Source organism: Haliotis cracherodii, unplaced genomic scaffold (genome assembly GCF_022045235.1).
Source record: "Haliotis cracherodii isolate W230 unplaced genomic scaffold, xgHalCrac1.p SCAF_25, whole genome shotgun sequence".
NCBI classification, from domain to species: domain Eukaryota; kingdom Metazoa; phylum Mollusca; class Gastropoda; order Lepetellida; family Haliotidae; genus Haliotis; species Haliotis cracherodii.
In genome coordinates, this window is record NW_027266281.1 from 3,033,787 (window position 1) to 3,049,814 (window position 16,028).

The 16,028-nt window shown below is 41.7% G+C and overlaps 1 protein-coding gene across 1 annotated transcript; it reads left to right on the plus strand.

Moving 5' to 3' along the window:
- Positions 1-301: 301 nt before the first annotated feature.
- LOC139472636 (B-cell receptor CD22-like) lies at positions 302-15,322 on the plus strand (the record flags this gene model as incomplete). Its single annotated transcript, XM_071255102.1, has 12 exons — positions 302-545; positions 889-1,149; positions 2,947-3,189; positions 3,425-3,685; positions 5,982-6,125; positions 6,464-6,494; positions 7,155-7,219; positions 8,740-8,784; positions 11,724-11,792; positions 13,350-13,418; positions 14,814-14,861; positions 15,276-15,322. Coding segments are annotated over 12 exons (1,527 nt in total), but the record flags the coding sequence as incomplete, so codon positions are not given.
- Between the last annotated feature and the right edge of the window lie 706 nt (positions 15,323-16,028).

Genomic DNA, 16,028 nt, shown 5'->3' on the forward strand with positions numbered 1-16,028 from the left:
GGTTTAACACATTTGTGATGTGGGGGGTTGGGGTGGTATTTTCTTGCGTCAGAGGTGAGAAAAATTCATAATAGAAGTTATCTATACTAATATCTAAACTGACTAAAATGTACATGTTGTATTTGAGTTGGAGGTGAGAAATATACATAGTGAAACTTTTATCTTGAGAAATATTTAAACAGTATCTAAATGAAGGGCCTCGAAAGCAAATCTTTATAGACTAGAAAGTACATGATGTATTCGAATTAATAAGTGGATACATAATTAAAATGTTTGCATATTGTATACGTGGTCACATCTTTCAGCCGCCCTACAAATCCACCTGGAGCCAACGGGAAGTGTCCTCAACGTACTCCTTGGTCAGGTGATCAGTGTCGTGTGTGTGGTCGACTACTGCAACTCTTCGGTCACTTCGTTCCGATGGGCACACAACGGACGTTCCTACAGTGGACAAACCTTCAGTAAAACAGCTGCAAAGTCTGACGCTGGCACTTTAGAATGCAGAGTAGGGAATGTGCGCGCCTCTACTCAAATCAGCGTTCTGTGTAAGTAATTTACGATTATGAATCTACGGAAAAGGAATACTAGGGTTGCAATTAATGCCAATACAAATGAAAATCTTAGTAGCTCATTTTATGAATAATGAAAGTATAGTTCTGTGACAAATGAATTTCGTGTTTTCTCTTATAATGTATAGGCATTTAACATATACTTCATTGAATGCGAGAGCTTATTCCTGTCCCGTATATATTTACATCAGGAGGCGTTGGGTACGGTAGTGTAGAACGTGGGTATGTCAATTTTCAATCCTTATGAAATGAATAATTCTTGTATTTGTAATTCAAGGAAAACATCACTAATCTGTGGATTAATCATTGATATCTCCAGATCCGCCAGTGGTACATCTGGAGCCAAGGAATGACACCCTGGATGTCACTGTCGGTGAAGACCTCCGTGTAGTCTGTGTAGTAGAGACTACCAAACCTAGTGTCAACACATTCCGGTGGTCTCACAACGGACAAACAAGTACAGGGTCGACATTCCTCAAACGTAGCATAACCCTTTCTGACCGAGGGAAACTGACCTGTACTGCTGATAATGGACACATGATGACACCCGGACAAGCAGTTGCACATGTTAACGTTCAATGTGAGCTACATCATTAACCTATTATCATAAGTTTCTTTCTGGAATAATGAGGACATTCTTATGCCCTGTTTCAAACATCTGGAGCCCAGCCTAGAGGTTTTCATTGTCAAACATGTTGGAGCCGTAAATGCTGTTCGAGTCGTGCACGACCCCAACCACTCTTTCACCTCCTACACATGATGTTTCATAAGGACAATGTTAGTTATGGACAAGCGTTAATGAACCATGACTTATCACGTCTAATGCTGGGAAAATGTCCTGCTCTCCAAACTGTGCAGGGAACATAATTGATAATGATAAAGGTATTTTGCGGTGCATTTATGTACATGATATTTAATGTGTTACTTGTGGGGGTGGGGGGAGGCATTTCATGGAGACGGATGTGGATTGCGATACAGTAGTGATGTTTGCGTGGTGGTGTTTTGTTGAGAGAAGGTTTGATACAGTAGTGATATTGGCGTGATATGTCGTGGAGATGGGTTTGAGAAATAAGTGATGTGGGGAGGGGGGGGGGAGGGGGGTTGTAGAAGAAGGTTTGATACAGTAGTGATGCTGTCGTGATATGTCGTGGAGATGGGTTTGATACAGTAGTGATGTGGGGAAGGGGGGGGGGGGTTGCAGAAGAAGGTTTAACACAGTAGTGATGCTGTCGTGATATGTCGTGGGGATGGGTTTGATACAGTAGTTATGTTGGGTGGTATGTCGTGGGGATGGGTTTGATACAGTAGTTATGTTGGGTGGTGTGTCGTGGGGATGGGTTTGATACAGTAGTTATGTTGGGTGGTATGTCGTGGGGATGGGTTTGATACAGTAGTTATGTTGGGTGGTATGTCGTGGGGATGGGTTTGATACATTAGTTATGTTGGGTGGTATGTCGTGGGGATGGGTTTGATACAGTAGTTATGTTGGGTGGTATGTCGTGGGGATGGGTTTGATACAGTAGTTATGTTGGGTGGTATGTCGTGGGGATGGGTTTGATACAGTAGTTATGTTGGGTGGTATGTCGTGGAGATGGGTTTGATACATTAGTTATGTTGGGTGGTATGTTGTGGGGATGGGTTTGATACATTAGTTATGTTGGGTGGTGTGTCGTGGGGATGGGTTTGATACAGTAGTTATGTTGGGTGGTATGTCGCGGGGATGGGTTTGATACAGTAGTTATGTTGGGTGGTATGTCGTGGGGATGGGTTTGATACAGTAGTTATGTTGGGTGATATGTCGTGGGGATGGGTTTGATACATTAGTTATGTTGGGTGGTATGTCGTGGGGATGGGTTTGATACAGTAGTTATGTTGGGTGATATGTCGTGGGGATGGGTTTGATACATTAGTTATGTTGGGTGGTATGTCGTGGGGATGGGTTTGATACAGTAGTTATGTTGGGTGGTATGTCGTGGGGATGGGTTTGATACAGTAGTTATGTTGGGTGGTATGTCGTGGGGATGGGTTTGATACAGTAGTTATGTTGGGTGATATGTCGTGGGGATGGGTTTGATACATTAGTTATGTTGGGTGGTATGTCGTGGGGATGGGTTTGATACAGTAGTTATGTTGGGTGGTATGTCGTGGGGATGGGTTTGATACAGTAGTTATGTTGGGTGGTGTTTCATTCATTTGGAGGTGAGACATATACAAAGTGAAAATTTTATCTCGAGAAATTTTTAAACAATATCTAAATGAAAGCAACGGGATTCGATAGCAATTTTATATAGACTAGAAAGTACATGATGTATTTGAATAAAGAAGCGGATACATAATTAGATTGTTTGCATATTGTATACGTGGTCACATCTTTCAGCCGCCCTACACATCCACCTGGAGCCAACAGGAAGTGTCCTTAACGTACTCCTTGGTCAAGTGATCAGTGTCGTGTGTGTGGTCGACTCCTTCAACTCGCCAGCCACTTCGTTCAGATGGACACACAACGGAGGTTCCTACAGTGGACAAACCTTCAGTAAAACAGTAACATCCAAGTCTGACTCTGGCACTTTAGAATGCAGCGCAGGGAATGTGCGCGCCTCTACTCAAATCAGGGTTCTGTGTAAGTAATTTACGATTTTGAATCAAGGAAAAATGAATAACGAGGGCTGCAATAAATGCCAATACAAATGAAAATCTTTATTAGCTCATTTTATGAATTATGAAAGTATATGTCTGTGACAAACATAACAAAAGCTAATATGAATTTCGTGTTTTCTCTTCAGTACAATAATAATGTATTGACATTTAACAGATCCTTTATTAAATGCGAGAGCTTATACCTATTCCGTCTCCAGATCCGCCAGTGGTACAGCTGGATCCAAGCAATGACACCCTGGATGTCAGTGTCGGTGAAGACCTCCGTGTAGAGTGTGTAGTAGATGATGCCAACCCTGGTGTCCACACATTCCGGTGGTATCACAACGGACAAACAAGTACTGGGTCGATATTCCTCAAACGTAACATAACCCGTTCTGATGGAGGGAAACTGACCTGTACTGCTGATAATGGACATATGATGACACCCGGACAAGCTGTTGCATATGTAAACGTTCAATGTGAGCTATATCATTAACCTATTATCATAAGTTTCTTTCTGTCATATTGAGGGACATTCTTACACCCTGCTACAAACAATTGGAGTCCAGCCTAGATGACTTAACTGGCAAACACGGTGAAGCCGTATCTGCTATTTGTGTCGTGTACGACCCCAACCACTCTGTCACCTCTTGCACATGTTTTATAACGACAATGTTAGTTATGGAGGGCGTGAGTTTGGTTTTATGGCGCTTTTAGCAATATTCCAGCAATATCACGGCGGGGGACACCAGAAATGGGCTTCACACATTGTACCCATGTCGGGAATCGAACCCGGGTCTTCGGCGTGACGAGCGAACGCTTTAACCACTAGGCTACCCGACGGCCCCTAGTTAAAGCATGATTTATTACAGTCTAATGCTGAGAATATGTCAGGCGTTGCAAACTGTGCAGGTAACATAATTGATAATAAAGGTCATTGTGGGTTCATGTTTGTACATTATATTTAGTGTTTTACTTGTGGAGTTGGTGGTAGGCATTTCATAGAGGTGGAGGTGGATTTCCATACAGTCGTGATGTTGGCGAGATATGTCGTTGAGATGGGTTTGACACATTACTCACCTCCTACACATGATGTTTTATAAGGACAATGTTAGTTATGGACAAGCGTTTATAAAACACGATTTATTACGTCTAATATGTCCTGCTATGCAAACTGGGCAGGGACTATAACTGATCATGATAAAGGTGTTTGGCGATGCATGTTTGTACATGATATTTAGTGTTTTACTTAGAAGTAGGATAGTCTCATCTATCAGTGAGACCGATTAACTGACATTTGCTATTTGCAATACATATAGAACTAAACGTAGAATATTAAGAAAAGATGCCTAACATTTTCCTGTATATTGTCAACTCCAGCTTTTAGCAATATTTTTTTGGTGCAAACAAAAGCAAAGGGGACCCTTAAGTGTAAGATGAAGGTGAATTTACGTTAAGTTTGCGAGTGAGTGAATAGGTATACATCTGGTGGTAGTCATGGAAACTAGATATGGCAATTTGAATCAATATGCAGACAATATCGAAAAGGAAATGTTAAGTGAATTAGATATACCGTATTCGACGTAATAAGCGCCCCGCTCTAATAAGCGCTCACGGCGGTATTTGCTGATATATTGGCTAGTGAACAATCCCAATTAGCACCCCTTCCGATTGATCAATGTACACAAGACTTTTTTATTCGCGTATAATACACACTCGTGTGCTATATGCACCCTTAGTTATGAGCAATCAAATTCTGCAAAAAAATATATGTCGTACATAAACATTTCAGGCTGTCACAATAAACAACGAAATGTATCTTTCAACTCTGTTTTTTTTTACCAAAATAATATTCTAATAAGAGCCCCCTATTTCTAATTTTGAGACCGCCCTTGGCGCTTATTACGTCGAATACGGTAGATGGCTTTCAATTCTGTTGTGGAAATGGCCGTCCCTCAATAAACTTAACAGTCTTCAGAGTGACAGTTGTCATTTGTATTGCAGTTCTATTGTAATAGGTAGGATGTATATATGAGGTTATATTGACCATACAAAACATGCACTAGACTGATATGATCGTGTTGGCAAACTGGAATTATCATAGCTGTACATGTACAACATACCTTGTGGGTCACTGTTTGATTGGCATTCTGAAAAAGTGTTGCGTACGTAAGAAAACGTACAACATTATGGATGGCAATTTCTGGCTTTAATTATGACCCACTCAGCTTGTCACAACTGTTTAATCCTTTTAACCCTTATCCTAACTGTACACCTGGCTTATTTACCCGTGTGCTTCATTACGTGTGTACTACTTGTTATTCTTTCTGTACATTTGGCTTTATCAAATTATCTGTGTGCTATTTGTTATCTTTTAACTGTCGTTGTCAACGTTAATCTTCCGCCTGTCACATGTCATGGATATGTGCCCCTATCACCTGGTTGTTGTCACTCCAGCTTGATAACGGTGTAAGGTTCTACATCAACATGTGGCTATATGCTGTAAACCAGAAGTTGCTTTCCACAGAAGTGTACGTTTTCTTAACTGTATTCTGGATGATGTCATGACTGACACTTTACAATGTGGCATCGGTGGAGCTGTGTCTAAATTCCTTACAGATCTTAGACCTACCAAGAAATAATACCATATTTGTGTTGGTGTAGAAGACAAATTACATAGATAAATGTCTGATCAAGATGAAAGTCTAACATACATTCGTTTATCTGGAAAGCACATATATATATATCTTCATTTTGATAATGTTTTTGTCACAGTGGAAGTTTCGTTGATCGGGAGTGATGACACTGAATACAAGAATCAGCTGACTGCCATTGTTACAGGATCTGTTGGCATGGTTACCATTATCATCCTCATCATCGTCATTATACACCTGAGGAGGAGTCTGCATGCTGCAAAACGTACGTGCATCTGTGGTTTAACTTAAGTGAGTGAGTGAGTGAGTGAGTGTGGTTTTACGCATCTTTTAGCAATATTCCAGCAATATGGGAATGGGCTTCACACATTGTACCAATGTCGGAAATCGAACCCGGGTCTTCGGCATGACGAGCGAACACTTTAACCACAAGGCTACCTGGCTGACCCATTTAATTTAAGAGCCTCAACGACATGTGCTATATACAATAATACACAATGTCTATAATGTTGTGCACATATAGCTAATGATTGTTATTTCTGTTGACTGAAAATATTGTTTGAAGAGCTATGTTTTGAAACTGGTATGCTTTATCATTTCAAGTTGGGCACAAACGGAATGAAAGACCAAACAGGTACTTGATTTTTTCATTGCGGTTATCAAGCATATATATATATATATATATATATATATATATATATATATATATATATATATATAACGTTTATTCATTATTCTAACATGCTTCTCTAATGCTTCTCTAATGGATCAAAGGCATTTCTGTAGTATTATCACACCCACGTGTATATTTGGCGAAGCAGGTTCTGTAAACATGAAGTTTAAAGTGGAATATTTTTACCTGGTAGGAAATATGGCAAGATTTTATCAACCATCTGGCGCCCAGCATGCTTATCCCCAAAATATATTCCAATACTGTGTCCGTGATACAGCAGTCACACAACTGTCCAAGGCGGGCGTTGGTGGTGCCCTAGGAATTATGTATGGGTCGAGGGACACAGAACGTCGCCTTTACAGTAATGAAAGAAGTTGTTATCCATAAAAGGTGGATCCGTCAACTTCTAAGTAATGCCTATCAAAGAATTCATCATAGCTTGTATTTACAAATAACCCATTGTTTTGGTATTAAACCCATTGTTTTGGTATTAAACCTATGACATGTTAATTCCTCAAAGAAACTGGAGAGCTTTGGGCTTTTTGCACTAAAAAAGCATGATAAACAAGACCATGATTACTGTCATTTGTCTTACAAAATGTGATTGTGCATCTATACTAGAACTGAACAAGCGAACAGGGCAAGACACCAACAGAATTACGAGACGATGGAGACGTCAGGTGAAGGTATGAACACAAATATTGTACCAAAACAGATATCATGTTGACATGCCAAGTGAACTGAGAACCGTAATTATAATGTGAGTGAATGATTTGGGTTCTTGCATCTTTAAGCAATATCCAATTATTCCAGCTATCTCACGGCGCGCGTGTGTGTGTGTGTGTGTGTGTGTGTGTGTGTGTGTGTGGTGTGATGTGTGTGAGTGTGTGATGTGTATGTGTGGTGTGATGTGTGTGTGGTGTGATGTGTGTGTGTGTGGTGTGATGTGTGTGGTGTGATGTGTGGGTGTGTGGTGTGATGTGTGTCTGGTGTGATCTGTGTGTGTGTGTGGTGTGATGTGTGTGATGTGTGTGTGGTGTGATGTGTGTGTGTGTGTGGTGTGTGTGTGGTGTGATGTGTGTGGTGTGTGGTGTGATGTGTGTCTGATGTGATCTGTGTGTGTGATGTATGTGATGTATGTGATGTGTGTGGTGTGATGTGTGTGTGGTGTGATGTGTTTGTGTGTGTGTGGTGTGTGTGTGTGTGTGTGTGGTGTGTGGTGTGATTTGTTTGTGTGTGTGTGGTGTGTGTGTGTGTGTGTGTGGTGTGTGGTGTGATGTGTGTGTGTGGTGTGATGTGTGTGTGGTGTGTGTGTGTGTGGTGTGATGTGTGTGGTGTGCTATTGTAACACCACCCCACTGACTGAGACTAAAGCCCCATGTTAACCTGGAGTGTTATTGTTACACCACCCCACTGACTAAGACTAAAGCCCCATGTTAACCTGGAGTGTTATTATTACACCACCCCTCTGACTGAGACTAAAGCCCCATGTTTACCTGGAGTGTTATTGTAACACCACCCCTCTGACTGAGACTAAAGCCCCATGTTTACCTGGAGTGTTATTGTAACACCACCCCTCTGACTTAGACTAAAGCCCCATGTTTACCTGGAGTGTTATTATTACACCATCCCACTGACTTAGACTAAAGCCCTATGTTAACCAAGTGTGTTATTGTACACCACCCCGCAACAGTACTATTATTCCAAGTTTAAGTAAGTTGATGCTATTCAGTACTGAAATCAGAATGTTCAAGCTCTCCGGTGGTCTGTTAATAACAAAGCTTGAGTAAGTTGATGCTATTCAGTATTAGAAGCAAAATGTTCAAGCTGTCCGGTGATCTGTGAATAACAAAGCTTGAGTAAGTTGATGCTATTCAGTATTGAAATCAGAATGTCCCATCTGTCCGGCTGTCTGTGAATAACAAAGCTTGAGTAAGTTGATGCTATTCAGTATTAGAAGCAGAATGTTCCAGCTCTCCGGCTGTCTGTGAATAACAAACCTGGACCAGGTAAACCAGGAACTGGAAGCATGATCACAGCTCCAAACCAACAGGCCACGATGACGTGTGTCTGAACCAACCGAAAATGCAGAAAGCTTAATTCTCTTACAGTCAAGAAATATAAGCTTTTCGCCCTGTGTAGTTCATTTTTGGACAACAACTGCCTTTTACGGAGTTAAATCAGACAAGCATGATATATTTTCCAGGTGCTGAGGATACCTATTGCCGTTTTCAGATGACACCCCTGAGAGGTAATTTACATGGGTCTGCCGTGACTTCATACTTAATATCGCATCTTTTGTTCATTAAATTGTGTCCATTAACGTTTTTAACTGTGTGCATTGTGTCAGTTTATTAATCCCATGAGTCGCCTTCGTGGTCTTGTGGTAGAGCGTCCGCCCGGAGAGCGGAAGGTCCGGGGTTCGATCCCGACCGCGTCATACCAAAAGACGTTAAAAGATGGTACTTGTTGTTACCCTGTCTGGCGCTCAGCATTAAGGGGCTAAAACAAGGACTAGTCGGCCCGGAGTCAGTATACTGTGTCTGAGTGGGATATTCATGTTAAACTGCGGCATGGTATCTCAGTGTGCTAGCACTATAAATGGGCATCAGGCCGGACTAGTACAAGCAGCCACACACACACGTTCATGCACGTCGATATATAAGTGCAATAATCTTGGACTCGACGTTAAACCTAATTTTACCTCACCTCTTAATCCCATGTGGAGATGTGACCTAAATAGTCAACCGCCATGCAAAGTAAAGGATTTCAACAAGTTTATGTCTCTTCAACCAGAGAGGTAATATGACCCAAGGCATTCAAGTTGCTTCACTTGACTTCACTTGCTGAGTTGTGTCACTTAGGACTACCAGAAACCTGTGATCGTTGGTTCGAATCCGAGGTTCGCCCCGGTTCTGCTGTTCAGTTTGCCAACAGCACCACCGCCCTCGTAGGTTCCGTCTAAGATCTGAATTATTTCGGGTTTGCCTTTCAAATCGTCCTGCATGATATGACTTTATATAAGCGTGAAAAACCTTTCCACATCCATGAGTCCACTGTACGACTGGACTCTTTCATGTTTATGAACCACTATCAAACAGTGATGATACCAGGTGTTCCATGTGGTGTTATTCACTCACTCTCCCGACATAACACAACGTGCATATGTTCCAGATAACGATCCTGACCATACATACGGCAACCTATATGTTCCAGATAACGATTCTGACCATACATACGGCAACCTATATGTTCCAGATAACGATCCTGACCATACATAATGCAACCTATATGTTCCAGATAACGAACCTGACCATACGTACGGCAACCTATATGTTGCAGATAACGATCCTGAACATACATAATGCAACCTATATGTTCCAGATAACGAACCTGACCATACGTACGGCAACCTATATGTTCCAGATAACGATCCTGACCATACATAATGCAACCTATATGTTCCAGATAACGATCCTCACCATACATACGGCAACCTATATGTTCCAGATATCGATCCTGACCATACATACGGCAACCTATATATTCCAGATAACGATCCTGACCATACGTACGGCAATCTATATGTTCCAGATAACGATCCTGACCATACAAAAGGCTACCTATATGTTCCAGATAACGATCCTGATCAAACAAACGGCAACCTATGTGTTCCAGATAACGATCCTGACCAAACAAATGGCAACCTATGTGTTCCAGATAACGATCCTGACCATACGTGCCGTAACCTATATATTCCAGATAACGATCCTGACCATACATAATGCAACCTATAGGTTCCAGATAACGATCCTGACCATACATAATGCAACCTATATGTTCCAGATAACGATCCTGACCATACATACGGCAACCTATATATTCCAGATAACGATCCTGACCATACGTACGGCAATCTATATGTTCCAGATAACGATCCTGACCATACAAAAGGCTACCTATATGTTCCAGATAACGATCCTGATCAAACAAACGGCAACCTATGTGTTCCAGATAACGATCCTGACCAAACAAATGGCAACCTATGTGTTCCAGATAACGATCCTGACCATACGTGCCGTAACCTATATATTCCAGATAACGATCCTGACCATACATAATGCAACCTATAGGTTCCAGATAACGATCCTGACCATACATAATGCAACCTATATGTTCCAGATAACGATCCTGACCATACGTACGGCAACCTATATGTTCCAGATAACGATCCTGACCATACATAATGCAACCTATATATTCCAGATAACGATCCTGACCATACATAATGCAACCTATATGTTCCAGATAACGATCCTGACCATACATAATGCTACCTATATGTTCCAGATAACGAACATGACCATACGTACGGCAACCTATATGTTCCACATAACGATCCTGACCATACATAATGCAACCTATGTGTTCCAGATAACGATCCTGACCATACATAATGCAACCTATATGTTCCAGATAACGATCCTGACCATACGTACGGCAACCTATATGTTCCAGATAACGATCCTGACCATACATAATGCAACCTATATGTTCCAGATAACGATCCTGACCATACATAATGCAACCTATATGTTCCAGATAACGATCCTGACCATACATAATGCAACCTATATGTTCCAGATAACGATCCTGACCATACATAATGCAACCTATATATTCCAGATAACGAACCTGACCATACGTACGGCAATCTATATGTTCCAGATAACGATCCTGACCATACATAATGCAACCTATATGTTCCAGATATCGATCCTGACCATACATAATGCAACCTATATGTTCCAGATAACGATCCTGACCATACATAATGCAACCTATATGTTCCAGATAACGATCCTAACCATACATAATGCAACCTATATGTTCCAGATAACGATCCTGACCATACATACGGCAACCTATATATTCCAGATAACGAACCTGACCATACGTACGGCAACCTGTATGTTCCAGATAACGAACCTGACCATACGTACGGCAACCTATATGTTCCAGATAACGATCCTGACCATACGTACGGCAACCTGTATGTTCCAGATAACGATCCTGACCATACGTACGGCAACCTGTATGTTCCAGATAACGATCCTGACCATACATAATGCAACCTATATGTTCCAGATAACGATCCTGACCATACATAATGCAACCTGTATGTTCCAGATAACGATCCTGACCAAACAAACAGCAACCTGGGATTTGCAGAAGAAGAAGATGTCCAGGAAACATGTGGTAATATGTTGCGGTTTGAAGCATTAGGAATAACATAATTCGAATTATCAATAAGTGAGTGAGTGAGTTGGGTTTAACGCCGCTTTTAACAGTATTCCAGTTATATCACTGCGTGTCTCCTTAATATGGGAGGAAAGCCCGAAGTGATGCAGGTCTCAGGCGTTTACCACTTCGGTGAAACCCACGAGCACGGGTATGGTGCTGACAAACCTAAAAACATAATTGGGGCGAACCGGGATTCGAACCGACAATAATTAGGTTTCTGGCGTGCCCAAGGGACGCAACTCTGCACAGCGAATCGCGGCGCCTTAGACGACTGGGCCACCCGTGCCCCAAGCACCATTTCAAGACTGTGGAACCGTTATCAGACACACGGGAGAACACAGGACCTACCTATATCCGATCGACAACGTATCACTATAAGAGCACAGGACAGAGTCATACGGCTACGTCACTTACGTGAAAGAACCACCACGCCCACCTCTACAACGACGGCAATACCAGGATTGCGTAGGATATCAGCACAGACAGGGAGGAACCGTTTACGCGCTGAAGATATTTGCGGTAGACGACCAGTTAGAAGGACTATTTTGACGGACCTGCATCATCGGCTGCGACTTCAGTGGGGTCAAGATCGCAGAGTACAGTCGCAACTGCGATGGAAACACGTTTGGTTTTATGCTTCCCCTTTCCGTTTCTTTATTGTTGCAGAGTGTGCCTCGAAATATCAAGGAACAATATGCATCTATCTATCGGCTTTCTGAGACAAGCAGATATTATATTTAATATCATAGTGTTGACATAGTTGTTTGAATTGACGGGGTATGATCAGAGAAAACTTCTTCTTTTCTTGCTGCATCGTGTCCCCGACTAAATACACTTGTACACTAATCTACTAAAATGTAGGGTTGAGGTGAAATGGGGTTTAACGTCGCGTCCAATATTATTGAACTTTTATAGCGCCGTGCATGTACGTGTGTGTGTGTGGGTGGTGGTGGTGGGGGGTGGGGGGTGGGGGGTGGGGGGTGGGGGTTTGGGGGCTGCTTGTACTAGACCCGACTGATACCGATCTATAGTGCTAGCTCACTGAGAAACCATGCCGCAGTTGAACATGAATACCCCACTCAGACACAGTTAACTGACCCCGAGCCGACCAGTCCTTGTTTTAGCCCCTTAATGCCGAGCACCAGACAGGGTAACAAGTACCATCTTTTAACGTCTTTTGGTATGACGCGGTCGGGATCGAACCCCGGACCTTCCGCTCTCCGGGCGGACACTCTACCACTATTGTCCCTGTTGGTCTTTTTGGAAAGGGCTGACATAAACTCGTTTGTGACATCGCGAATAATGAATAATGTTATCCTCAGTTATTTGCGGCAAAGCATTCAAATGGTGCCACGTTGCTATTGTCATTTTCGCAAACAGTTAAAACAGTTGTAAAATAAATACAAACAGGCATGAAGCACAATGGTATGATGGTCTTTGAAAGATTTCCCCTACATCCGTGATCCTATGGGTAATAAATGTACCTCTTGAACTCTCTCTCTGTGTTGCCAGGACCTGTCGAGGATGCTTACTATGGCAACATCCAGCTTGAACTGAGTGAGAACATACGTCAAAAGAGAGGTAAGTAGACGCTGATTGAGAACATACGTTAACGGAGGTAAGTAGACGCTGATTGAGAACATACGTCAACAGAGAGGTAAGTAGACGCTGATTGAGAACATACGTCAACAGAGAGGTAAGTAGACGCTGATTGAGAACATACGTTAACGGAGAGGTAAGTAGACGCTGATTGAGAACATACGTTAACGGAGGTAAGAAGACGCTGATTGAGAACATACGTTAACAGAGAGGTAAGTAGACGCTGATTGAGAACATACGTCAACAGAGAGGTAAGTAGACGCTGATTGAGAACATACGTCAACAGAGAGGTAAGTAGATGCTGATTGAGAACATACATCAACAGAGAGGTAAGTAGACGCTGATTGAGAACATACGTCAACAGAGAGGTAAGTAGACGCTGATTGAGAACATACGTTAACGGAGAGGTAAGTAGACGCTGATTGAGAACATACGTTAACGGAGAGGTAAGTAGACGCTGATTGAGAACATACGTCAACAGAGAGGTAAGTAGACGCTGATTGAGAACATACGTTAACGGAGGTAAGTAGACGCTGATTGAGAACATACGTTAACAGAGAGGTAAGTAGACGCTGATTGAGAACATACGTTAACGGAGGTAAGTAGACGCTGATTGAGAACATACGTTAACAGAGAGGTAAGTAGATGCTGATTGAGAACATACGTCAACAGAGAGGTAAGTAGACGCTGATTGAGAACATACGTCAACAGAGAGGTAAGTAGACGCTGATTGAGAACATATGTTAAGGGAGAGGTAAGTAGACGCTGACTGAGAACATACGTTAACAGAGAGGTAAGTAGACGCTGATTGAGGACATACGTTAAGGGAGAGGTAAGTAGACGCTGATTGAGGACATACGTTAACAGAGAGGTAAGTAGACGCTGATTGAGGACATACGTTAACAGAGAGGTAAGTAGACGCTGATTGAGGACATACGTTAACAGAGAGGTAAGTAGACGCTGATTGAGAACATACATCAACAGAGAGGTAAGTAGACGCTGATTGAGAACATACATCAACAGAGAGGTAAGTAGACTCTGATTGAGAACATACGTCAACAGAGAGGTAAGAAGACGCTGATTGAGATCATACGTTAACAGAGATGTAAGTAGACACTGACTTAGCATGCTAGAACTAAAATACATTGCGTCAGTGTTCCCAATACTCGCTCTCTATATACCAATGACAATTTATTGTAGCATGAGGTGAAAGTGTGCTAGACTTTGGTTTGGTATTTTAGCTGACAGTTAATCGAGTTTAGATGTAATATACAGGGCTAGTTACATTATAACCATCGGATTGTGATTTTGCCTTCCCGATTACTCAAACATATAGCTCGCTCTAACGCATAGCCTGCCTTTTATTTTATACACCAGGAAAAGAAATGGAAATGAGAAAAGCTGAAGGACAGGAGTATGATGCTGGTAGGTCGAACAAGTAGACCTGAGGTTTGAGTTTAAATAGCATGATTACTGAAACAACACTACAATGTTCTAGATTTCACATATGAGAATTTCAAAACAATTACATCAATAAACATGGGTTTTAGTAAACTCATTTGTGGCACTAAATTTATCTCACTCACTCACTCACGAGTCTACCAACTTTCTGTTGTCAAAATAAACTATTGTTGACCTACTGCAGGCAACGTTGTTGCTGTCACAAGAGTAATGATGACAATAATGAGAAAGAGAGGACTGGATGAGGGGAACCGAACCTGGGCCTTCGTGGTGACAAGCGAACTCTTTAACCCTTAGGCTACCTCACTGTTCCTTTGGTCTTGCTGATTTGCACTTCTACTAAAACTAATACAATTCACCATGTTGTCTTCCTCACAGAGCCCATCTATCAGAACACCAGCAGCAGCAACCAGTTGGCAAAATAACTATTGGAGGCTATGACCAGGGTAATTATAGAGTAATTTCAGAATATTGTACATAGTTGTTATTAATAATGTATTATGTGCACATTTTATAAAACAGTTGTGAATTGCATACACTGTGATGTTTGTAATGCCAATCCTCTTATATTCTTGTCCTCCTGGTCAGCCTGTTATGATAGACCTACAATAGCTTGAAGCACACGAAAAAAATGACACACGCTTGTTTAATGTTTTCGATAATGTAGTGTAGTTTTATACTTTTATTTCACTTTGAGTGTGAAGATCATTGGCTCATCTTTATTGGTGATGTTGTAACATCCTGATTGATGTATTTCCTGATTTAAAAATACACATCATATTAACAGACGTAAAAGAGGGTCCAAATCCTCAATATTTCTGAAAGTGCTATAGTTATTCTCATACATGTACATGCCAAATGTGTGTGAAGCCCATTTAAGGTGTCCCCCGCCGTGAAATCGCTGGAATATTGCTAAAAGCGGCGTAAAACCATACTCACTCGCATGCCATATGTAAGTTCCAATAGCTGTATGTAGCCTCACTGTTCCATGTTAATAATTCAGAGGCCATTGCTGCAGTGTCTGTTGTGTAATGTCTTCATATTTCCCACTGTATTACACATTATATATACTCAACGCCAAAAGAAACATGTTGGTCACTAAGATTGGTTTGATCCACAATGAACATACTG